General features: G+C 43.2%; 1 protein-coding gene across 4 annotated transcripts in view; it reads left to right on the forward strand.

The window, feature by feature from the left end:
* Window positions 1-26,046, forward strand: part of shisa6 (shisa family member 6) — a 62,652-nt gene that overhangs the window by 13,932 nt on the left and 22,674 nt on the right. Inside the window, exons 3-4 of one of the 4 annotated variants that reach the window (XM_076081625.1) lie at window positions 4,145-4,180; window positions 8,535-8,559. The exons of the other annotated variants lie outside the window; for them this stretch is intronic. Of the exons in view, the coding sequence (XP_075937740.1) occupies window positions 4,145-4,180; window positions 8,535-8,559 (61 nt within the window). The remainder of the gene's footprint in view (window positions 1-4,144; window positions 4,181-8,534; window positions 8,560-26,046) is intronic. 4 annotated transcript variants of the gene reach the window in all.

Genomic DNA, 26,046 nt, shown 5'->3' on the forward strand with positions numbered 1-26,046 from the left:
CTATATATCTATATATATATAGATATATATCTATATCCACCTCAAGACACCAAATAAGTGTGTTCTTCATTGATTATTTGCAGAAGACTTCTTAAAAATCTGCTTAAATGTGGATGAAATTAAAAGATTTATATTGCTATTTTTCAATGTGATTGAAAGTTTACAACCAGTTTAATTGAGGACCAAAAAACCCAAAACCATGCATTAAGAAAAGGAGGATGTATAATTGACTTTGTATAATTATCTATTTCTCAAGTTGGCCCTTTGAGACCGTTATGAGGCAAATCTGAGGACACCTATCTTCCTAAATTGACCCGCTTTGCTGATGATGAAATGACTGACATTTGCTGTTGGTGACATGTTAAAATGACTCAACCCTGAAGATAAATGACTATCACACGCTGAAGAAAGGCAAAACTGTATTTCATCCCCCTGCTCAAAACAGAAATACATACATACAGAAACTCTCGTACTCGCTGGATTAATCTCAAGAATTAAAATAAACAGAATTCCCCATTTTCAAAAGCAGCAAGGAAGACGAGTCGATGACTTGGCTGTGGTGAGACTTGGGTTATAACACGTATATATTCGTGAGGACTAAATGGTGTTCAAACGGCCTCAAGCAAAGACCAATATTTCAAAAAGGGGCCCGAGGCAGCGACCCTCTTCTTCTGACTGTACCCGTCACCCTCTCGCTGCACCTATTAGGGGCCACGCTTTAGCGGCCCGATGGCGACGGCTGTCACTTCAAAGCGGAGGTCCTGTCAGCCTCCGTCGTCGTACGTGTCTTAGTTTGACTGAATCCAGCGCTGCTGTACAGACGCCTCGTGTCTCCTGTGGATAACGTCTATATCTGCACAGGTCATGTGACTCACCTGCTCCCTCTAGGTTCGTCACTCTGCTTTTATGTGAAGAGCAGGACACTGGTTAACTGCTGGACGATTGATTAAACGTCTAAAAAATGACCTCAAAATAGTACTTAAAGATTTTGTGGGAAATATTGCACTTTGTAGACACTTTGTTGCATTTTTACTTCTTTTTTTCCTTCTGCTCTTTTGTCCTTCAGTCCTTTCAAAATACTTTCCACTCGCTACATATATCTGATGGCCGACAACTTCTATTTCAGGCTTCTTGTCCCATCTTCTTTTGCTTCATTCTTTGCTTTTTCTTCTCCCCTCTTGCATTCTTTTACTTCTTACCATCCTTTCCTTCCTTCACATCCTCTCCTTTCTTTGCTTCATCACCTTCTTGCATGGTTCCTTCTTTCTTTTTTCCTTACATACTTTCCAGGCTAGGCTATGCATTCCATCCTTTTTCCTTCCTTCCTCACTCTCTTCTATCTTCCCTTCATTTCATCCTTGATTCCTACTGTTTTTTTGACAGCAAAACCAGACTAAACCGTGAATAAATCAGCACTTTAATTTGGTGCAGAAGTGCCTTTTACGTCTGACATTTGTTGATTAAATATTAGAATTCATGACCTGGATTTGTGAAAGGGTATTTCCATATTGTGGCACATGTTCTTACATAAAAAGCTTTGAGTAGCAGCTTGTTCCGTCTGCTCTTATTTGCATTTCAGAGGTTCGGCGCTTTAGACAAACAAAACGTTTGCAATAGTTCCTTTAAAATCCACAGTTTTCGAAGACAAAGCACGTCTGAGCGCGAGCGGCTTCGACCTCAAACTCAACTGCGTGTGTAACATTTCATTGTTTGCGTGGGAGCGTCGTAGTGAAAAAGGAAAGAGCACAAACAGTACCGATTCACATGCACGTCAGAGGTACACAAGCTGCTAAGCAAAGCTCCGAGTAATGTCATTAATATTCATGCATCCGTGATATAACACACGGCACTGCAAGCTTCGTGTGGATCCACACAAACACCGCTGTTCCACCTGCTACAGTGTGTGAGGCCTTGGCAGCGAATATACGTCTGATACCGGTGAGTGTTGGGGGACGGCGGTGCGTTCGCTGGCCCCGGCTGTCCCTCCATGTTTTCCCTGTGATGGATTGTCTGTCGTGACGCTCTGGACCACAGCGATGTATGCTGACGGAAGGCGAGCGTCTGTCTCACAGGAGACCTTCAAACGGAATGAGACGCCTAATGCTGGATGAGAAAACTGTGATCTAAAGTGGTTTGAGATGCTTGAGATTCATATCTCGCCGACTGATTTGGGGAAGAAAGGAAGAATTATTTTCCTCACAAACCCCTGCATGTTCTGCATCTTTTACCCGGGGCCGAGATTTTTCCTTGAGGTCAACCAAGAGGCTTTAGAAACAGAGCCAAACCCTTTTCATGAAGGTTTACAAGAACTAGTTTTTAAAAAGCATGTTTTACAGATAGACTGTATAGAAGTGGACGTTTTCATACGTCTCTGGTAGAGACCTGTCAATCACCGTTCGATCCCCGGCTCTGGCTCTGCTAGTTGCATGTCCATGTGTCCTTGAGCAAGACACTTAACCCCAAAATGTTTAATTAAAATCTAAAACGTTAGAAAGGTGTTCAGTTAACAATCACATAACGCAGAGGAAAGCCAACCCTCACATTTGAGAAGTTGATATTGTGATTTAGTTGATTAAGGAAAATATTTGTAAAAACAAGCACACAAACGTCCGAGGTTACATGATCCTGTTGTGTGCATTTAGCGAACATCTTCCCAGATTTCCCAGATAAGTTGTGCACAAACATTCCCCCTCGTCCTCGGGGCTTATTCATCTCCCCCCTCGCCTTCTCCGCCTGTGGCATCCACTGATGTGCATCCTGCTTAATTACTTTTTCACGAGTTGCTCCCTCTTTTCGTCCTGAAGGAATTGCTCCCCCCCCTCTCATCCCAATTCACTTGAGGTGACCTTGCCTTTTTTGGGACGCATTGCTGCAGTGCTCCCAGCTCCCCGCGCTGTAATCCCTGCAGGCCGACAGAGTGTCTGTGCACGGCTGCGTAGCTGAGCGTGAGTGCGAATGGAGGGGGAGTCACAGCGCGCCAAGTCGGCATCACTTGCCCAGGTCGCCTCCATTACCGAGTCCTTATACGTCCCCCCGTCTTTAAAGCCAGTGGCTCTGAGCTCGAGCAGGCGGTGACTGACTTGAGAGTCGCAGATCGATAAACCAATGCAATGTGACATCATCAGAACGCTGCACAACTCATGTTTACCGACCAGACCATGACGCTTTCTATCGATTCAAAGAGATCGAACAGCGGTGAATCAAGCCTTTTTTTCTGGATCAAGAGCTCGCTCACTGCTGCTGCTCGAAATCCACTCTAAAGTTTCAGCTTCATGACTGTGTGCGGACGCAGAAGCGTCTGGATCTGCTAGCACGAGGCTCACTTCTGGCTGGAGCGGATCCTCTTTGCTGTTGATAAGATGTAATCATTTCCAATATCTGATCATGGTTCTTTCATTGTCTTGCTTAAATTGTAGTTAGTGTTTTAGTCCGTGTGTTGATGTGGTTGGCTGTGGCTCAGGAGGTAGAGCATGTAGTCCACTAATCTCTGGGTTTAAAGTTCGATCCCCGGGTCCTCCTGTCCACGGGTCTTGCTTCCTGGGCAAGACACCGATCCCTCATAATCCCGATGGATGAGCAACTTGCAGTGCAATACTTCGGCATTTAGACTTTAGCCCTGATTTTCCACTCGCCGAGGCAAATCGTCTTCCAAGCACTATGTTCAAAGACGCGAGTCGGTGCATTGCAGACACACTATTATTGTTATAATCAGATATCTAGCCGCTTAAATACCTGGATCTCCTGGTATGTATCCATGTGTGCTATGTGTTGCATTTGCAGCAAAGTTCTTGCGGCACCTTTGAGTAAAATAGATAGTAAAGTATTTTTGTGAACTTGTATGCCAACAACAACAAGCATGGCTATGGCCGCGGTATTAAGCCACTTCCTGTGTCACTTCTTTCGTGTTTTCGTGACAAAACGTAGTGTGGAAACCAGACATACTCAGATCTTGTAGCGTGTGACGCCCTGTCACCGGTCAGTCATGTAGTGTGAAAACTACTTCAAGCCTCTCGATTACAGGACAGACTTTTACAGTTGTGTGAACTTGGCTGAAAGAACGTAGACGAACTCAGTGATGCTGAGACCAAACCGGCTAATAAAGTCAGGAGATTGTTAGAGCTGTGTCCTATTTAACAGTCCTTAGTAAAAACTTAGCTGTTCCTGTCCTGTCCACATTAACGCTGCACCACATACAACACCAAAGAAAAACGGCTTCGTGTCTCGAGTCGATCAAAGCATCCACATGGCTCTGAGACTCAAAGACGAGGCATCAGACCGAGTGAACCAGCAGTGAAAGCTTTTCCCCCTCAGCCTCCTGTCACCAAACTATGAACTTTTCATCCCGGTGATCTGTGTGACAGGTGGAAGCTCGTCACGGCCCACGCTGGGCCCGATATGAAGCCAGACTCACATAAATCTAGTAAAGCTGGGAATTTTGGCCAAACGGCATCACTTTCGACTCTCGGATAGTAGAAAGATTTTCTCTCTAAAAATGCTGAAAAACAAGCAGGAGAGACTGAACTTGTCACGTTCGTTCCCTAAGACTTGAGGGAAAAGGTGACTTCAAAGTTAAATTAACCACTTTGTGTGCCTCTATACAAAGAAATCAATGTATATTTATTCCAAACACTAATTGGTGGATTTGCATAAAGTTTTTGGGCCATCATGGGACACATTTACATGAAAGAACCCATTAAAAGCATTGGTCTCTAAACTAGCAGCATTGCCCCCACCTCGCCAACATTTAGCCAGAAACCGCTCAAACAGTGAATTAAGTTTCCTCTGAGAAACAACTTCATGAATAAATGCATCCGTTCTCTTAAGTGTAGGATGAAGTGATGAAATACAGGCAACAGTCATTCTCAGTGAATCAGGAATAATCAGAAGGTCGTGTTGATGCAGGACTTATCGTTACTCCAGAAGAACAGCCGATATATATTAATATGAATATTTTTACAAAAATAAATATATCAAAATGTAGGCAAAATTACATTTACAAAGAATGAGAATGATGTTCAGTCTTATAAAAGGTGTTCTTGTGTAAATTCAGGCAGCTGTTCTAGTCTCAGTTTTACTTTGTACAGACGGAAATAGTCACATTTAAGTTATTTTTGTTTTAGTTGACGACGACTGAAAACGTTGTGGTCAAGAGTCTCTTGTCAGCTATTTCTTAAATAAGTCTTAGTCCTATGTCAAATGCTCTTTTCATCTAGCCAAAACAGTAATTTTGTCATTTGAATCAAACTTATTTCCATCAGATGTTATCTTGTTACCTGTTGAAACACAGGTTGAGTGATTAATGAATTTATTTATTCTAGTCTTTATCACAGTAAGTGTTCAATGACGTCTGTGCCGTATCGCCATCACAAAAAAGGTTGTAAATGAACATATTCTCAACATGATGTTAACGGCATCAACACCTCTTTTATGCACCATGCACACCTGCACAGGTGTTTTCATTTGTTGTGGCTGATTGGAGGTCTTTGGGTTCACAAATAGTGGAAACAGCTGTGAGGGTGAACTGTCGGTGTGTCGGGCCTTTAAGCTTTGCTTAAAAACACAACTCTTAACATTCACTGTACAGCAGCATGCTTTAAACATGGACATATCATCTCGTTGGGCTTCCACTGAAAATTCATATCCTGAGAGACAAATAAACTGTGTTTGGAGAACTGAGACAAACGAGGTTAAACACACACAATAAAGTTCGGCCAGGAAATAGAACATTTGGATTTCAACCATTTACATTATTTCCATCTATTTGTTAAGCTGATCTCCCACAATCATTAATGTGTTTTATTCTTTACCTATCAGAGGTTGAACATAGAATATTAGTTTTTAGTTTGATAGAAGTAAAAAGTTCAACCTGAATTGTGAAAATCCATGAAAACTCAAAACCCTCGTTCTGTCGCCGGGCAGTTTCCAGGCAGCAGCGAGCCTCTGATTGGTCTTTATCAGGTCATTTGAAGTCAGCGCAGCGTTCGCCGGAGTGGGTCATTTCCGCTTCCTTCTCAATGAGCGTGATTCGGAGCAGCGGGGAGACCGTCCTCTCGCGGCGCACAGATCCGCGGCCGCCAAATGCACAATATGAATTGATTCCTCTCCTTCTCTCGCCCGTCCATTAAATAGGAGGCTGATGAACCTGATTGGGTTGGTTAGATGAAACTCACACTCTTGAGAATCCCACAAGCCTTCGTACCACACGGCCGAGAGTGAACACTGAGATTCATACATCGCGTCCTGACACAAACACACACACACACACACACACACACACACGCAGATAGCCTCTTAACACCTCTTCTGATCCAGCCACTCCTCATGCATTATGTAGTGCATGTTTGTACACTGAAATCACATCTGAAGAGCTGACCGGACGGAACGTCGACCGGCGCCATCGCACATTAAAGCAGCACGAGCCCTCACCAAACATTCTTTATCTCAAATTGGAAATAAATATCTCATCCTCCTTCAATTTTCCTATCAAGGCTACCACATATAGTATCCGTATATATTTGTGTCAGGCATTTCAGAATATATTAGCATATTCCAGTGAATTCAAATATCAGCTCCGGTTGTTGGGGAATGTGATTTGAATCTGGACCGAAGTGGAAAAAAATTCCTCGTAAAATACGTGATTTAAAAATGTGAGTCCTTGTGTGTATTTTGAGATCACTCGTCAGTCTGGACGGTAGAGTAGCTAATTCATCTCGAAGCATTTATTGAACATCCAAATGCTTTTATTTTGCACAAGCAGGTTGGTGTGGAGGAAAGGAAGCACGAAGGGTAACCATTTCTGAAATGGCGAGAGATATTAGGAACTGGCAGACCACAGGCTGCATGTAGAAGTGGACGGAGCGTCTTCACGTCACCCATCGGTTCATGGAAACCGTTCTGAGGACTCGAGTTGCTTTTTGGAGCCAGAAGAGACCAGATAAGGACGAGAGAGAATACCCATATTATTTAAAAATCCATGCCTCCAGTTTGTAGGAGATTTGTTTACACATCTCTGTACATTGATCTTAGTGTTTAAAGTCCTGCAACATTAGAACATAACATTTGCATTTTTAGCCTCCTAGTTTGTTCACTAAATCTATTACCACTGCATTTTAGTGATATTATATCTATACATATATATATATTTTCAATAAGTTTACCTGCTCACCTCAGACAGCAAACCTGTGAACGAGTCAGGCTCCACTTTCACATCCTTCCCTCTGAAGCCTGCGCCACCGTGAAACGCTATTAGCTGTACAACAAAAGTTCCAAATTGAATGCGGCAGCGGTGAGAAAGCCCTACATGACACGTGCAATCCTGTTAGGAGGCAGATTAGTGTTATCTGCGCTGCACCTGTCAATGTCTATTATGAGAGGAGGGCAAGGACGGGGCAGAGCCGGACATGGAAATGCGTCTGTCAGCACAGTCGCCACAACCAAATACCAATACTTAAAAGAGGACGGCTTGTGTTGGTATGCAAAGCATTAGCTCTGATACAGTACGCAGAGCGAGCCTGAGGCAGCGTTGTTTTATCACAGGGGAAAGTAGTCCTTCTTTACAATGAGGACGGATTGCATTCAAACCAGGAAGCTGCCAGAAGGAGAGAATAATTCCCGAAAAGAAGCTGACACCCAAGGACGAAAAAAAGAAAAGAAAAGGCCTTGGAGAGGCGAGAGGAGGCTGAGTGTTAATGGCTGCTTGTGAAGGACAATCTCCTCATTCGGAAAACAAAGGAGGGCTCAGTTTCAGGACGCTTACATTCGCCTCGACGCAGGAGATTCACACTCTGATAGTTTGTAAGCAAAAGGTTACTACATGAGAACAGAAAACTACTAGCATACAAATAGAGGAGGTATATGTAGTGTTTTCTTTTTTACTACCGATACTCTCAATTCCATGCTATTAAACTTGTCGTTTCGGGGAGAAGTCTCCAGAATTGACCGCTTGCTAAGCAATACTGAGTATATAATTATCTTTAGGAGTGAAGGAACTACTCATATTGTAAACCATTGCAAATGGCGACTTGCCACTTCTGTTTTTTTGCGAAAACTCTGCCGTTGTCGATCTAAAATGAAGACCTCAAATGTTTTAAGAAACATAATTCAATAAATTTCCAGTTTCCAAAAATCCACCATGTTGAAATCCCGAAGCAGCTGATACGATAAACCTTTCTGTGGTGACAGCGAGCTCCACCAATCAGAATCGTTGCTGTTTAAGGATTGTGGATAAAAGAGTACTTCTCCACGACACTGTGAATAAAACATGTTTTTCTTAAAACAAGGTTGATATCATACTTCTACATACCGTCGTTTTACAATCTCATATCTCCTGGTGACGACATTATGGCCGATAATCCAATTCAGATTATGAATGGGATTTTCCCCTCGAGCTGTATTTGACAAAATGTAACTTTTGTTGACTCGATACACAAGGACAATGTTCTTATCTGGAGTGCCCACACATCTGTAATCAGAATACACACTCCACATACTCGCACCACACAAAGAGCTTGGTGAAGACACAATGAGCTCATCAGAGAGACACAAACAAATCAGCGCCCAGTTGGGCAGAGATGTGATTTCTGTTCCACATCAAACCTCCCACTCTCTCCCACTCCTCTCCACACAGCGCTGCTGCTGCCGCTGCTGCTCGAGTGTCAAATTGCGAGCATCGGCGAGCTCTCACTGCGGGCACAAGCGGCTGGTAATTGCACGCAGAACGGCATCAGAAATTCCAAATTGCGACTCATCTGCAGGTCGGCGACACCGCCGGAGTCTCTCCCTCTAAATCCTTCGTTTAGTCACTGCCTCTGAATGTGTTCTGTGAATGGGAGAAGCCGAGTGCTTCCAACACCAGCCCGCCGCCCACCAGCTTCCTGTGACCCTTTGGGCTGACCTACAATCGCTGGAGTGATGCATCCCACACACACACACACACACACACAAACCAGGCCTCATTCATAATTCTAGCTCTTTAAAACTAAAAGGCAGAGATGTGAAGGAGCCCTCGCCTGCACCACTAAAACATTCTGCATCCGTACAGCAGCACGCTGCGACAATAAGATCATTGATTTGCAGGCTCACTACTGTGTGAATCTGTGGTGTAAGACATAGGTGTAAGAGCTCTGATTAGCTCTGTGTGTTGTTTTGGTAAAGCACCCAGCATGCATTGCCCTGCCTGACGGATTGGCAAAGAGAGGAGAGCAAAGCGAAAGGGGAGCTGGTTGAATTGTGAGGTTTGGAGATTCTTTTTTTGGCGCCCTGTAATGTGAAACATCTATCAGAGATGTTTCAACAAGCAGCGTGGCCACTTTTCTCCAGCGCTCATTAAGAGTCGACACCAGCTGAGTGCCTGCAGGAATGCATGATGGTTCATTATAATATTTACCCATTTTGCTCTCATTCATCACCGGGTATAATGTGGTTAGCAGAGCGCCATCAGCATTATTATAACTGCGCGCCGCAGAGCAACTCTTGTGCCGCACGATATTAAAAAGGTTTTGGGGAGCTGGCTTCTTTCTGGATTTCCTCTGGGTGCTTTAGTTTCCTTCCATAGGTGAACCGGAGACTACGTTCTGCTCATCACCCAATGCATACATGCATGGGATTGGCTCCAAAGTACAGACATGTAGATAATCAGTATGGACAGCAGAGGTTTAGAGGCCATATCTGCATTTTTTTCCTCCTACTTAGCAATAAAAAAAAGGTATGCAGATCAGAAGTGGAAGGTCCCACTTGGAGTCTCAAGTCGTAGGCGTGCGGTAAAGAAGGTCGAAACATTTATCATGCAAATCTTTTTTTTATTAGCTATTTCCACAAAAATCTGGGCTCGTTAGCCTCGGTGCAGTTAGGTTTAGGTTATGGATGGTGACTGTCAGGGTTCCAACAGGAAGTGATGCCCACCCACAACTCCACTTTATGCCTCGCTACTATATACTTCTTGTTAACGTTAGCAATACGTTAGTCTTCTAATACGTAATTCACTGGACACTTTATATTATTATTCATATTAACGTCCTCTTCAAAAATACACTAATTTTTCAGTATTTTTTGAATCGTCATGTAAGCAGCTGGTCAGTGTTGGTAGATTAGGGTCCGACCGGTCACCAGTCGAGGTCTCTATTTTACACTCGGCCTCCTTTCTTTCTCTGTTTTTGAGTATGAGTGATATGTTAGTGTAGACAGTGATTGAGGGTGCCTCGCAGTCCAAATGCATTTCAAAAGAGTAACTGGAAAATTCTGATCCATTTTTCTTCTTCAAAGATGTCATTTCTTGCACTTTTCATAATGGTTTTTGTGCCACATCCTGCCAGAGCAGGCGGTGCTACTAAACATCTGTGGCTTGTCAGATTTGATGACACTGAAGGGTCGGCATTGAAAGAAGGAGCGATGGGTTGATAGATATTGAGTTGAGGTTGTAGTGCGTCATAAAAGACCTTATAGAATACTAGCAACCAGCTTCTGCCCGATGATAGAATGTCCAAGTAGTGACCTGAATATAAAATGTTTGAGCTTTGAACATAATTACAAGAACTACAGAAGTATTAATGTTGCTGTGTTTAACTTAATAAAATGCACTTGTGATCCTTCTACTAAAAAAAAAGGTGTCGAGTGACTTTAATCAGTCGTTGCAAGTCAGCGTCTCACCAACACACCTGCAGATGATTGCCTAATCAGAGGGTGACACCACTCCTGTAGCGTCTGCAGAGAGATACAGCAGCCTATGAAAATAAAGATGGCAAACCGAGGCCAGAGTATTGACTTGTTTTCAGGGTTTCGGAGTACTGCCATTCCAGTTTATGTGTTTTAACACGTCTGAAATGTTCATATTGCGAGTTAGTGGGAGACTCGGCCAGAGTCCAGGAGAGAGTTTATAGATTTTATGTGGAGCTGGACTTTATTTATTTGCATTCAAGACAACGTCCGACTGATATGATCTGTCAATTAACTCAACTCTTTGGTGAATTCAGATTAATTGTAAAATCTTCTGTTGAACAAGATGGAAAAGAGACGTCTCGATGGAGCAGTAATGATGCATGCGGCCCGTCTCGTCTCTGCCTTATCGTCGTGATGTGAGCTTTAATATGCTGCAGAGCGGTGGCCCTATCAGATCAGATCTGGCTCCGGGCGATTGGAGCCTTTCATGGGTAGAGGGGGATGGAGGCGAGGAGGAGAAAAAAAAGGAGCGGCTCCAGCTCGAGGTGCATCATATTCTTCCCGGTTCCAGACAACAGGCCCCAGCGAAATGACTGTGGGTGCCGCCAACTGTGAAATTAATTGAACTTGTGATCCGCGGGGTACAGACCAGCATCCGGCCCCGAGGAGGCGAGTGTGCATCCACGCTTACACTCGCTCGTGACAGAGGAACAGCCGAGCCCAGAGGCGCTGACTGACTGGATCCGTGGTCAGTTTCCTCGACAAGATGTCTCCTGAGCGCCGCTTGACTTGTGCGACGTTGCAGCAGAGTGTGCGAGACGTGCTGTCATGCTGCCGCCTCTTGTTAGAGGGCATTATTTTTGAAAAGAGCTCAGATTTGTTCACAGATCCATCTTGTCAAGCTGATAATCGTTCTAGTGATAATGATTCAGTGTTCCGGACAGGTTGGGTGGCCAGGGATTAAGGCCGGTCCGCCAAAATCCAGAGAGGGTTTAAAAGGATTATGTAATTATTTTTCGATTTGGTAGTTCAGGCCGTCATTTCTATCCATAATGATACAATTGCAATTCATTGATGGCAAGAAACGGGAGCAATTAGACCAACGAGATCTCATGGGAAGGCGTTTAAATAGCACGCCAGTTCTTGAGGACATTTTGCATCATGTCTTTGAATTTTAAGCTTTTTGCTTGCCAATTACGGCTCATTCTCGTTGCCATCTCACCACACATGGATGCACGGTTGTATTTTTGTGGTTAGCGACGTGAATTCAAAACAAAACTACTTGGTAAGGGCCAGGTAAAAGATCTGGTTGTGGATTAAAATAAGGGTGTTTGTTAGGTTGAGTAGTCGGCATCAAAAAACAGTTGACTTTTGGTTCCACATGGGACACAAACAGCAGTCTCCTGGCTGAAAGTCATGTTTGTTTTACCCACCTGACTTTAAACTACGTCACCTGACTTGTGGTGCACTTGCTCTAATCAAGAAATGTGTAGCGACAACTAGGGAAAGGATTTAAGAAACTATACAGTTAGAAACCGTAAATGGAGATTAGTATAGCGGCACTGTAAAGACTACAGTATATTACTGGCAGGTTAGCTACAGGATTAACACTGTAAAAGCATCAACCATACGCACCTGATGAAACACCGTTAACCTCACATTCTACTGCAGAATATCGTAACAAAATGAACAGTAATATACTGTTGAATTAAACTACGGCATAGACACTAACAAATAACAGCCGGATGATGGAGACCAGCTATCAATTTCAGATGTGCTCATTTATTGTTTTACCTCACAAAAAACATATTTAAATAATCTGGAAACTGAACTGTCGACCTTTTTATGAACCCAAAATAAAATGTTGTCATTCATCCTTTAAACCAGTAACTCGTATTCCTCACGTGTGGTCTGGGTTAGTTTTACGACCGCAAGATGCTTCGAAGTGCTGAAACAGAATCGGCTTCGGAAGATTATTTTTGTAATTTATGTCTGAAACAGAAAATCCATCAAATCATACCAACTGCAACTGGCCAAATGTGCCGAGGTGTGGAATTATGGGAGGGTATTAACTCTCTCTCTCAAGCTCTTTTTTGTAATCCTGCACACAGCTAAACTTCTGTCACTTTATTTGAGTACAACGATGCCGGGATGGGCTTCAAGGACTAGACTAACGGGACTGGTACCAACATGTTTGCCTTCATACAAGTCTGGAGCACGAGGGCTCTTCGCAGGCAGGTTTAACCTCAGATTAATGCTGAGTCATCGTGGATTATTTGTATTATTTTAATGAAGACGTTTAAAGAAACACCACCGGGCAGACGAGTGCACTGGCAGCAGCTGAAAGCACCTAAAGACACCAGACAGTCTCCACACATTCAAAGACAATGTGGTGGAGATCGTTTCTACTCCTGGAGCGCTCACTTGCATTAAAGCGTACTACTTTCTTGCTCATTATGTTGAGGTAGTGTTCTTTTTACTCCTCTAATTCCACCAAGTGATGAACCTTTCGTGATCCCCACTCAACTCATACCAGCAGCCTCGGGGCCAGAGCCGTGTGCAGGTAGTCTCACTAACGAGGACGAACACAGGTGGAGGGAATGAATCTCGTTAAACTTACTTCAGCGCTCCAGAGTCGAGAAATACATTACACTACATTCATTTAGCAGACGCTTACAATAAGTGTATTCAACTTCGGTTTTCAAGAGAACTACTAGTCACCAGAAGTCATAAGTGCATCTCCTTTTTTCAAACAAGCATCTAAGAGCATAAACCAGAGCAAAAGTACAGTGCAGATGCAATAAGTGCCACAAACTAATACGAATACAATAAGTGCAACAAACTAGTATGAATACAATAAATGCTAAGTAAGCGTTAAGTGGAAGGCTCAGGGTAGGCCTTCTTGAAGAGGTGAGTTTTCAGCCTGCGCCGAAAGATGGGCAGCGACTCTGCTGTCCTGACGTCAGTGGGGAGTTCATTCCACCGCTGTGGGGCCAGGACAGAAAACAGCCGCGACCGGGTCGATCGGCCGCAGGGACCTCTGAGCGACGGGGCTTCAATCGCCCCGAGGCAGCAGAGCGAAGTGGTCGGGCGGGGGTGTAGGGCTTGACCAAATAGCAAATACAAAGGTCACTTTTTTTTCACAATTAAAAAACACTTTTAAGTTAAGTTTTTCTGTTTAAGCGTAATTTAATTTGTTAGTGGCCGTTGTCAAAGAGGGTAAAGTAAAAGCAAAAAGGAAATGTGACAAATGTGCATTTTAAACAACATCTGCCTTCATGCTCCACACCGAGTGTCTTTCTGATGAAATTGAATCAATAGGGAGTAAACGAATCAATTACTTTTCTCTCATTTTATCCTTTTGGCCTGTGACCAGAGGCAGCGCCGGAACAGACCGGAGGCTCTCAGAGTGAAGAGAGTAGGCCATCTCTATCTGCTTTAAGCAGATTGTGTCCCTGAAGTTTCCCAGCTATGCACTCCCCGGCCCCGTGGATACAACGCAATCTGCGCTGCCCCAAATTAGATAAGCATCCCTCCAGCTCTCATCCAGGTCACATCGCACCGCAGAGTGCAGCGGGGCTTCCAAGGCTCTGCTGCTGCTGCTGCTCAGGTGGAGGAATCGCTGCGTACGTGACAAAGAGCCTTTTGGTCTAAGTGTTTCAGGTCAGCTCAGTTACACAAGATCTCAGTCCACTGGCTTGTTAAAAAATGTCTTGAATGAAGTCTAGCTTGATGTTCACCTCCGATGGGATTAAAGTTTCATCCTGAGTACAGCTACAGAAATGTTGTCAGCATCTGCAAGAAAATTTAGCTTTTTCTTCAATTTTGCAAAGCTGAAAACCATCTGAACACGGAGGCTTTCAAACATCCAGAATCAGTATCGTGTGAAACCAGGTCAAAGTAAAGCCAAGCCTCAAGTCCTCGAAGAAAGTCACAAATGATGTCTACTGAAGTCAGAGACGTCCTGTCTTACAAAGTCCAAATCAAGTTTCAAGTCCTTGGAAACAAGTCACACGTCCTGTCCAGACAAGTCTCAAGTCCTGTCCAACAAAGTCCAAATTCAGTCCTGGAGGACAAGTCAGAAGTAGGTTCCAATCAAGTCAAAGGTCCTTTTCAAGGAACAAATCAAGTCTCAAGTCCAACAAAGTCAAAGTTCTCGTGGACAAGTCACAAGTCATGTCCAATCGAGTCTCAAGTCTTGTCCAGCAAAGTCCAAATCAAGTCTCAAGTCCTTGAGGAGGACCAGTCGAATGTCCAAGTCAAGTCAAGTCCATAAATGACACAACATTTGAACATTTTGCTTGTAAAGCTTTGCAAACATTGTCCATTCAAAACTTATGCTTAATATTTAAAAATACAAGCTGCGAGTCCCTGAAGACCTTCGCGCTGACTCAAGTCTGACTCATTTTCAAGTCTCAAGTCATCCGCTCTGCAGCTCAGAAATCCCCACGGTCGAAAAGCAGAACGCATCTTGACTATTTTTCAAAACACTGTCAATGTTTCAGCCGCGGCTGAACCCTCAGCATGACGTTCATTTATTTATAGAAGTCAAAGTGTCTTGATATTTAATTAGAACTCTTTGTCGTTCAGATATCACAACCTTTAAAAAAAACAGCCTCCTTTGATACAAAGCGTAATGGCTGCCTGCTCCCCTTAATCAATTAGACGCGTAAGCTTTTAAGCTCATTCCTCTTGATATCTGTGATATGCATAATAATTACCTCATTACTGGAGGCGTCGCGCATTGTATTGGGGAGATTGGATGCAAACAGTTTTTTTATATTATTTTTAATTTATTCTTCAGAGGTGCTGAGGAGAAAAAGAAACAAATGGTGAGAGCAGAGAAACCAGGTGCGATATTGAAACTGAGTCATTCCAGGCTAGAACACACTTATGTGGCATCTGTACCGTCTGGCCATTGGTCGACTGCAAATGTGTATGAAAAGTCACTTTTCTTGTCTCATATAAAACATGTCACTGACAAAGCCAGCTGCCAAAGGGAGAAGAAAGGATGACCTTTGTTCAATGGAGAGCAGGCCTTGGACACGTTCTCTTTCAACTGGCCCCGTTTCCAAAGACGTCAGAGAGAGACCTCGTTTCGGTGGAAGGTTTATCTGGTAAAGGACAATCTTCCCGTTTTTGATTAGATGATTGAAAGTCTCTCTGTCCTGAGCAGAGCCTTCAACAGAGTGCAGGCTCTTTATTTTTACAGAAATGCATCCAGATTTCAGCACGATGATTCAAAGAAAAATATGAGTAGTTTCATTACACAATGAGCTCCCTGTGTCATAAAATAATTACTTATGAAATCTATAGAGGGGGCCTTGCATTCGGAGCCGTGTCGCAGATAAATAATTCATGATTTTTGTTATTTTTCTCATGCCAACAGACTGTCTGAATGTCAAACAGGGGTGTGAAAAGCACTGAGAACAGAGTGGATAAGAAGAGGAAAAATAACTCGGCTCGTTATTCAGTCCAGTGTTCTGTTACCATGAAGAGACGGTTAACTTCAGTCCTGAAGTGCCTTTAAAAACACATTTTTAACTTGATAGTTAAATTCAGAGTAATATTGTGTCTCACTGGAGAAACATGGATTATTTTGATTTAATTTAAGAGCAACACACATTGTAAAGTCAACCGCTTTCATGTGATCCGTCCCAGCTTTTAGTGTCAGCTTCCAGGTAGAATCATAACGAGGACCAGCACAGGTGTTTGAGATGAATCTCGTTTAACTCGGTTCAGGACAAGTTCATTTATACGACCCAAGAAGCCTTCAGCCCCGGAGGGTTCGTGACAACTGCTGTCATTGACCACTTCAAAGATTCTCTGGACCTCGAGTAGAGATTAAAATTACAATGCAGCGAAACAGAAATGCATTACAGCGCTCTAAGAATACACAACAGAAATAGATGTATTCAACAAAGAAGTGCAGAAGTAAGAGAAGTGGGAGCTTCTCTATGTTCCCCGGCTAAAGATCCTCTTATTGGCACATTAATGTTTTATTTTTGTTTTATGTCTCCCTGGGTCAATATGTTGAAATCACCAACAGCTTCCAGCCTTCTGATGTGATACTCCTCAAAAAATACGGCCTCCATATTGCTGCCAAAGACGGTTATTCTTGTACATTAATACGTCCACAGAGGCTGAATGGATTCTCACCATTCTAACTGCATTTGAAGCGTCCGTGTCCCTTTGTTCACTTGCTATTTGAACTGTAGGATAGCCCATCACCAATCTCTCAATGGTGGTTTATATCAAGAACACAGAGGGATGTTGAGTGTGTGGTTGTTCTGTTTCATAAACGCAAAATGTGGAATACTTTTAATTTTGCACAGGGTCCTTTTTAGATGCATCCCGTTTGAAGATTCCTCTCTCTCCTCCGGAGATCGATCTCAGACATCCCGTATTTCTGTCACGTCTCAGTCCCGTTCGACACGTCTTTACCTTTTCTCTGCATAACTCGAGGCACAAAACTAACTGCTCACATATTTATGAAACTTAAATTGTCATCACGCATTTTCTGCACGTTTAGAAAGAAACCACATTATTAGTGCGGGACAACATGATCAATCCGGAAAGCAGTTCTGACAGATTTCTGATGTTTCTGGCTGTAAAACTTTTTAATTTATCTAGAAAACTGTCCAGCAGCACATTAAATCGGTCCTATTATTCCACAGCATGAATTACATCTTTCAACAACTCGGAGATAAAATCTGATTTGTGCCTTGAAAAAATACTTAGTTGTTGTGTGTGTATCTTATATCTTATCTTCTGCAGGACTTTTTTCAGGTTTTGTAAATGTATTCGATGTCGTGGGAACTGTTTTGTGTTCGTCATGACTTGAGTTCTGCACAGAGCATCGGGTTCAAAGCGTGAGCGTGAGTTTATATGTTAATCGGAGTCTTCCCACCACTGTGACCTCTGGTGTTGGTAAAGACTCTAAATGTCCGGAGGATCTGAACGCAGCAGAAGTCCTGACGGGCTCGACTGCTGTGCACAGATGTTGTTTCCTCCCTGTGACTCATCAGGGATCCTTGTTCGCTTAAAAAACAAAGCGAGTTCCAGCTGCTCTTTCTGCTGCAGCCAGACAGGTTGGAGGCAGATGAACACTGTGGCTCCTCGTCAACCTCAGACAATACATACACATTCTCTTCAGTCGTTAGGGGGGGATACTGGACTGATGAGGGGCAGCACACTGGTTAACGAGTGCTTTAAAAGAAAAAGCATGACGTGAAGTCGGTCTATTGCCAACTTTTTCCTGGTGACCTGCGGGAACTTGAGTCGCTTTTATCGTCCTCATTTTGTCCCGTGGAGTAGAAAAACATCTTTACTGTCAGGAAATTACTGTTTCCAGTAAAGCAATAAATTAGATTATTAGAAAAGTGTCACAATAATGCGGTAAGGGTTTGATGCTCACCCTCTTAAAGAGTGATTACTTTCTGCCAGGTGAATTACAAAAAGCTTCTCTTCAGGAGCGGTTTTGTTCCCGGCAGCCACATGAACACAAGACTCTCCTTTAACTGCTGCACCCGGATGCATTTGTGATTATTACACACACTCCATCTCGTTTTGTTCTAGTTGTAGTGAAGCATCTATAATGTTCGCTTGTTTCTTTAGGTTTAAGATTTAAGCCTCATCTTAAATTACAGTAACTGAGGGAACAATATTTTTTTTCACACTTTTCACTTTCTGTAAAATGAAATGGAAATACTCAAGTACCTCAAAACTGTACAGTACTTGTGTGAATGTACTTTGTTACTTTCCACCAAGTTTCATCCACGTTAAAGTGTATATTTCTCACTACCCTAGTCTGGGTTTTGTGTTTCTTTGTTTTATGTCTTTTTTGGGTCGTTTTATATCTTTTTGTCGTTGTTTTGTGTGTTGTCGTAGTTGTTTTGTCGTTGTTTTATGTCTTTTTTTTGTGTTATATTGTCGTTTTGTGTCCCTTGGCGGTCTCTTTGCATCTGTTCCTGGTTGGCACTTGTCTCTTCGAGTGACATTTTCCAGGTGAAGGCCAGGGGGGCCCCCTCACACTCGGGGCCCCTGATGCCGGTGCTGGGTGTCCCTTTTTAGTAATCCATCCATGATCTCTCCAGATTTCAATGAAATGTAAAGTGACTTCACTCTTTGTGATCACAGTATTTCTAAATACTTGAGTCGTAAAAGAAATGTATTTGTCAGATGTTTTCTTAACACACTCCGGGAGATTTAGTCTTTTTGTAGTAGACGTGTTTTCATGGAGGAAAATGCAATTAGCCGAGCAGTCAGCGGGGATCTCAAATGAAAAGTCACATTTTTTTGATGAGTTCATTAGATTTCAGGGGAAAGCACCGCGGCAACGGAGGAACCCTTCGACAAACAACTGGCGTACATGCAGCTCGACAAAACAGAACTGGCTTTGAGTGATTAAAATATATTGGAAGAGGGATTAGAGAAGGTCAACGGATGCTCCGCTGGCTTTCACAAGATGTGCCACACACTTTGTTTTAAGAGACTCACGTGTGAGCGGTTGTCAGACAGAGAAATGTCCTCAGCCTTTAATTGGCTTTTACTGTTTGAGGATAAAACCTCTGCTGCTGTAATGTCACTATTCGTTCATATTTAGTCTGCAAATGACTGATGTCGTTGCGTCACGGTTAAAATGAGTTGTGATGTTGCACCGGCGATATATTTCAGCTATTGTGGCAATTAAAGTGTCGCAGAAAGAAGCGTGAGGACACAGAGAGGCAGCATGATGCAGATCAGATCTGAGGGAGACGAAGGAAATGAAACTCGGTCTGACAGGCGACGTATTTAACACTTGACCTCCGTGACATCATGGAGCGTGAGCACAGAGGTGCGTCTCTGCTTTGCCGATGACATGATCCTTGGTCGGGATTCATGGCCTACTTACTGCTCTAATATTAACACTGTCGAGATCAGGCATTGAATTAATAACTCAAATACCGATTACATTGCTTCTCTCCGCTTCCTCCTATATTAGATGTTTTCTCTCCCAGCATCATATAAGATTGTTTCCAAACGTAGCCTCGACTCGAGAGTCTCGTTCAACACTATAAACTTCTGACTAGTTCTAGTTTTTAACCCATCGCTAATTCTAAAAGGAAGCAAAAAAAGAAACGAGATGTAAGTTAAAATATCTTCCCTTTATCACAATTCATTACACTGAAACTAAGCTGAGAGAAAAAGGACTGCTCAAGAACTAATATTTTCATTTAGGGTTTGGTTTAAATATCCACACGTCAATCCCAATGTCATCCGCTAGAAACCACCGTGTGGTTCAACAGTTAGCTCACGTTCCCTCGGATGCGATGACATAAAATTAATCGTTTTTTGAAATGGAAAAAGTCCAGAACCAGAAGACAACCCTGCGTCAGTAAAAGTGAGGAAATATGACCCCGACTGCATTAAATATGGATTCAGATTTATTGTGTGTCATTATAGCTGATGGAGGCATGACACATTTTTACACAGTTTATTTTTTCTCATTTATTTGGGTGGGAAGGTGGTCCTCAGCATATTATTAACAATCCTGAAGTGATCCTCAGGTTACAGAAGGTTGAGAACATTTACTCCACAGTACCGACGATACTCGTTCTACTCTTTAGCTCCGATTTGGTCTCCACCAACTCCTGCGGGGAAATATCTGACTCTTAAGCGACTAAATGCTCCACAACACTCACCTAAACCAGCGAGTCTCTTGGTGCAGTTTGTAGCAGGGAAAGTCACATGAGAGTGCCGAGAGAGAACCAAACCAGTACAGATTGGGGGGGGGGCTGAATAACCAAACGCAGCTTTACACGTCATGAAGAAAAAGGTCGGCATACCGGTGTGTAATGCGTTAACCATGGCAACACAGCTTTTGTAAACGCAGTGGCCTGAAGGGAAGTTAGATACGATGCACACGTATGTGGACATAAGCCTCGTACTTCCCGTGCATGTTAATGTCCGGGCGCCCGGCTGGAGACGCCGAGCGGCCCTGAGGCGTTCTCCTTCAGTCTGTCGACAAGCTTCCTGTCAGGAGTGGATGCCAGATTCTCACGAAGCCGGAGGAGAATAAACACAAACATGGTGGGGAGGTGAGGACGGTGCCCTTAACACTGCTGGAGGAATGAATCCTTCACGGTCAGATAGCTTTAGGTGGTCTGTGGCTGGATTTACCTGGTCAAGGGGAGGGGGGAAGAAATCAAATCTTGAAGTGTGAATCGCTGAGCAAGCTGTTGTCCTCTGAGGAGAGTCCAGCTGGCTGAAGCATTCTCATTACGTCTAGGTTAAAGGGGCATTAAATGATCATGACTTTTAAGACCCAAGTACATTTGATTCAGTACAGCTCTGAATCTAGCACTTGGTGGCCAGACTGGTGATAAATGACCCAAATCTGAGCTGATCCGTATTTCTGGATGATAAAACCTGGTCTGAGTGCTGCTTGCTGGAGCTGTTTTTGGAGCCCGAAGTTGCTCAAGTCTGCATCCTCAATGACACAACCAAATGCGTCATTGGCCCACCTCCTTACACATGTCTGTACTCTGGTAGTGGTGCATTGTCAGCATTATGTGATTCAAAACTAATCACAGAATAGAAGGTCAGTTTTAGAAGATAGACATCCCAAAGATTTGCTCAAACAATAAACATAAACCTCCAAAAAGTTTGAAAATTTAAAAACACAATTTCTTTCCAAACGTCACTTTAGTGGAGATCGCAATGTTTCCAAATGAAACAAAATGTCAGGCTGCATGTTGGGCAAATGGTTTTTAAAATGTTGCATGAGACGTCTAGAATAGCTGTGTGTGTGCTATAATCTGTTTTTGCCTCTATTTGTTTTTTACATTTGGGGAACTGGCACCATTAAAAGTATGCCGAATTAGCTATTAGCGGTTCCTGTTTGCAGTGTACTTATGTGCACAGACTGCTATCACCAGATTGCTTTTATATTGAAGAAAAGTAAAAAACCTGCTGATTCTCAGGCAAGTTCAGGAGTCGTGTGGATCGAGCAGATCTGAGCTGGAGGGACGTTGTCCTCACTCGGAGAACTGAGGTTACAATGTAACCAAATGTCCTCTAAATTTAACGAAAATTTACTGGGGAACATAACGAGCAAATCACGAGTTTAAGAAGTTAATTGAAGACGGAGCTAATAGACATAAACATCATTTGTTTTCCACTGGCTGAACAAGGCTGCAGTTATGGCAGCGATTTAAGTAGCTGGGCGAGAACAGTTCCATTCAAAGTCTCCAGTTGAATTGATTCCGCGTTAAGCTCGGTCACCAGAGACAATCGGCACAAACGGGAAAGAAGGAGGAGATTGTGTCTGTAAATATTTAGCTCGTTCATGCCTCACAATGAACTTAAAGTTCAGCTGTTACTAAGAACTGAATTCCAGCACAATAATGTTTTTTGTTGTCGTATTCTTTTCTTCAGCTTTGCATTTTCATTATAAAAGTAATATTGCATCAACAGAAGAGCATCAAGGTGAAGTGATGCAGAATCGCTGGTGTTGCATTGTATAATGCGGACCATTACAGGAGCCGCAGAGACTATCATGACTCGCATTAGATTACACCGGGCTTCTCTCATTGTCCCCAGGGCCACATTCATCTTGTGGCAGTCACCAAATATTGACTGTAATGGTGACAAATGTGGTCTGCATAGTACAACACTTTATAGCTTATATTGTGCTCTCCTGTATAAGGCCAGTTCATTACTGGAATTCATTATATGTGCAGGACAGACTGGGGTGATGCTGCGAGAATTGAAAGGCACCAATTTACTTTTAACAATATGCAAGGCTCCCCTAATCCCTCGCCGTAGACCTCATCAGTGGAACGGATGGCTGTGACTATGCAGGCCATGAATCTTTAACCGCCGCCGCTCCATTTCGGTTGTTTTAAAACACCCCAGTTGTAGAAGTTGCTTTCGCTGGCAGTGCTGAAATTCAAAGTATGGAACTCCGGAGTCCAGAGTGCGGCAGCTGATCAATCCTGATCAACGTCGCAGGCCCTCGCCACGCCTTTATACATTTTATTATCAGAACCCTTTAGTTAGCGGGATCCCGCGGTGTCGCATGTTGGTTTATGTAACTCGTGGACAGGGTTTGCCGTGCGGCGTGCTACACCCCGAGCCTGGTGTGCTGCCCTAGTTAAAGGGGTATTTTAAGAGTTCCCACACGGGTTCATTTGCCCTCGTCTCCTTCTCCAGTTCAGTCTTTTTCCTTCTCCAGCATCCTTTTTAGTGTCTGAAAGGATGAGAGAAGCAGCCCGAGACAATTGTTACACCGTTGTCCTGTTGCAGAGAATAAATGACAACTCTCATCCATCTTTAGGTCATATCGGTTGTTAAAACTCCAGTTTGCTAACGCAAAGAACAGCAGGAAGTGTACTTTCACTGGATTACATTGGTGATGTCGTCCAACAGCACCAGAGCAGCCAAGTCTATGCACTACCTTTATGTTTTTTTTTTATTAATTTACCTGAGCGATGCAGTAAATGAATTGTCACAGGAGGAGAATCACTTCACATTATAGAACTCATATTAAAACGGACAAAGTGCTTCACAATAAAAGATAAAGATGAGCATGGCATCACTCTGGAAATTATGAGGTAAGATGCCAAAAGCGTAATAGATTAAAAGTATATTACAATTAAGCCCACAATTGCCAATAAGGCATTTACTTCACTGTGCTCGTTTGACAAGCGTAATTTAAATGGCTGGAAGCACATCTGGTCTCTGACCGTTTAGACTGAACCATATCACACGGAGAGGACTGTGGCTCCACATGGTCTAAAGCCATGAGTGTGAGGAGACCACCTGCTGGCTGCTCATTCTTTATTTTTTAATAGTTTTAGGGGACATTTCATGCAAGGACAACGCAGTGACGTTCGGCGCCAAAAGCACCAAAACAACTTTTAGCATCTGTATGAGACACACAGGGCTTTCGACTAACTCCAATATAAACCCCTCAACGCCTTTATTAGACGATCAGAGCAACTGACTGAGGAGGTCGAGTTGGATGGACGGGTCTGGAGGATCTGGGTGTGTCCAAGGTGGACCGGTCTCTGCTGGAGAATCTGGGTCCGTCCACGGTGGACCGGTCTCTGCTGGAGTCTGAGCTGAAGGAGTTTCTGGTGAACCTGCATGATTTCATTTGGTTTCACCAGAATCCGACCCGGTGGTCCCGATGACGAGCTTTAAGAACAACTCTATAGAAACAGACCATCTTCTCTCTGATGGTCTCGTTTACTGATGGAGGTCTGATAGAGGATCAGGACTAAACTGAGACTGGTTCAGAACCAGTTAAAAGTTCCTCACAGTAGCTTTAAGTAACTCCAGAGGGGAACCTAGAGCGTCACGGTTTGAGGCGACTGAGCGTCGATATTCAACGAGTTGAGAGTGAGAAACGTTTCACACTGGAGACGTAAAGGAGACCTTGTGGCTCACATCCTATACATCTGGTTTACGCTGTTATCTGGAACAACTGTGTCTGTGAAGTTGTGTTTGAAGACTTTATGAACAACAGCGTTTAGACCTCTGTGTAAGAAGTGCTACATTCAGTTCTGTGGAGGAGAGCAGCGACACATTGATTTAATGACGTGACCCAGCGGCGGCTCACAGTGAATGATTTTTCTGCCTTCACCATTTTTATCTTCTGATGTGATTCAGATGAATGCAATTTCAATAACGCTCCCGTCAAACAGCACTGGAGTCATTTTAATGACTTTAGCCCGACTTTTGGAGACATTTAATTAGGAGGATGTTATTTGAAAGTCTTTTCCCGCTGCGTTCTGTTATTTCTGCTTCTCTCTGTGACCCGGTGTAACGACGTATGCTACCTTTTGTTTTTTTCCAGTCTGGCTTCTTTCACCGCGCTGGAGATGAATTATGCATTTGAAATGTTTGTGGCGGATTGTTTTAATCTGCCACGGTGATGACAGGTTTCTCACCGTGTCAGCAGTAAAGGAGGTACAGCTCATAACGGAGGCTCATTACTTCACACACTCCTGATCAGCGTTTCTGGGGAAGTTGGTGGAGACCTTTTTTGTAATTAAATTTTAAATCTCCCCCTCCTTTCAATTATTTGAAGAGCTTTGATCTTGATGATTTGTCAACCAGATAATTTCAAAAGTTAATCTATGACCTCCATCGACCTCTACAATACTAATAACAGAGCAAACTGATGTGAATATTCTACCAGCGTGGAAGTATGAATTAACTGCTTGTTGTACAGCAGAGATCAAAAAAATAAATAAATTATGAACTTATAATATATTTTATAATAAATGAATGAGTAAAATGGATAAAAAATATATGAATTTAAGTTTTGGTATTTGTTTGCGACATGAGATCATTCCCTCACCTGAGCACCACACTTTACTAGTTTATCTGCAACTTGAGAGCGACAATCATTTGTGGAAACGGGAAACTTCTACCGTTTACAATCTGCCTTTTTTAATCTATACTTTTGGTGATATAGTTTATCTTTATAGCTGAAATAAAGCCCTGTGCTGCTCACTCATACAGCGCTGCCCTTCATCACGGAGCAGCTGAAATTGCAAACCGTTGTCAGGGATTCATTAGTAACAGAGACACTTATTTACGGTCTGTATATTTTGTTCTGTGAAGCAGCTCATTGGTGCCTCCTGTCCAGTGAGCTCATCTTCAGATTGCTCTTTGCAATCCTCGAAAAAAGAAGCTCCTGTTTTGACATCACGTTTCCCGTGTCGGGAGCAACAGCCGACGCCAGACAGCCGCTCGAATCGTTACATGGATTCCAATCATGCAGTGCCCACGAGGATTTCATCTCCAAGCAGTCGTGACCCCGGCGCACCCGCAGACAGATGTGTCTGGCACCCAAAATGAACAGACACGGTGGGAGGTGGGAAAACGAGCCGCTCTGAGGGCTTGTTAGTGCATCACTCCGTCTTGTGCGAAGTGCCTGGATGTTGTTTGCTCCAGCAGATCGCAGAGGTGTGTGTTTTTTAGTTGTTGTTTTTTAACTCCCTTGCACACCGATTCCTCCGGCATTTTCATCTCCCACTTTTGGCTCAGGCTCAGTTTTTATTTAGTTTTCATCTATCAGATCCCAAGAAGTGCAATTTCCTGTTTTTTTTCTTCTTCAGTATATATATATATATATATATATATATATATATATAAAGTGCTGTCTGTGTGATCGACCACAGTGTATCAGCCACGGGGCTCATATTCGCAGTAGATACACTGAGAAATCTTGCTTCGGTTAATGCAATATCTCTCACAGTGAATAATGTATTTTAGGTAAAAAATAAATAAAAAAGAGAACTTGAGAAGTGATGCAGCCTCTTCCTGGGTCTAATTAAAAAGTGAGCTGTTTGGTTAGAGGGGGAGGAAAGAGTGAGAGACATGAAAACAAAGATCAAG

This window comes from Anarhichas minor, unplaced genomic scaffold (assembly GCF_050575085.1).
Source record: "Anarhichas minor isolate MPS153535 unplaced genomic scaffold, ASM5057508v1 ptg000007l, whole genome shotgun sequence".
Lineage (NCBI taxonomy): Eukaryota > Metazoa > Chordata > Actinopteri > Perciformes > Anarhichadidae > Anarhichas > Anarhichas minor.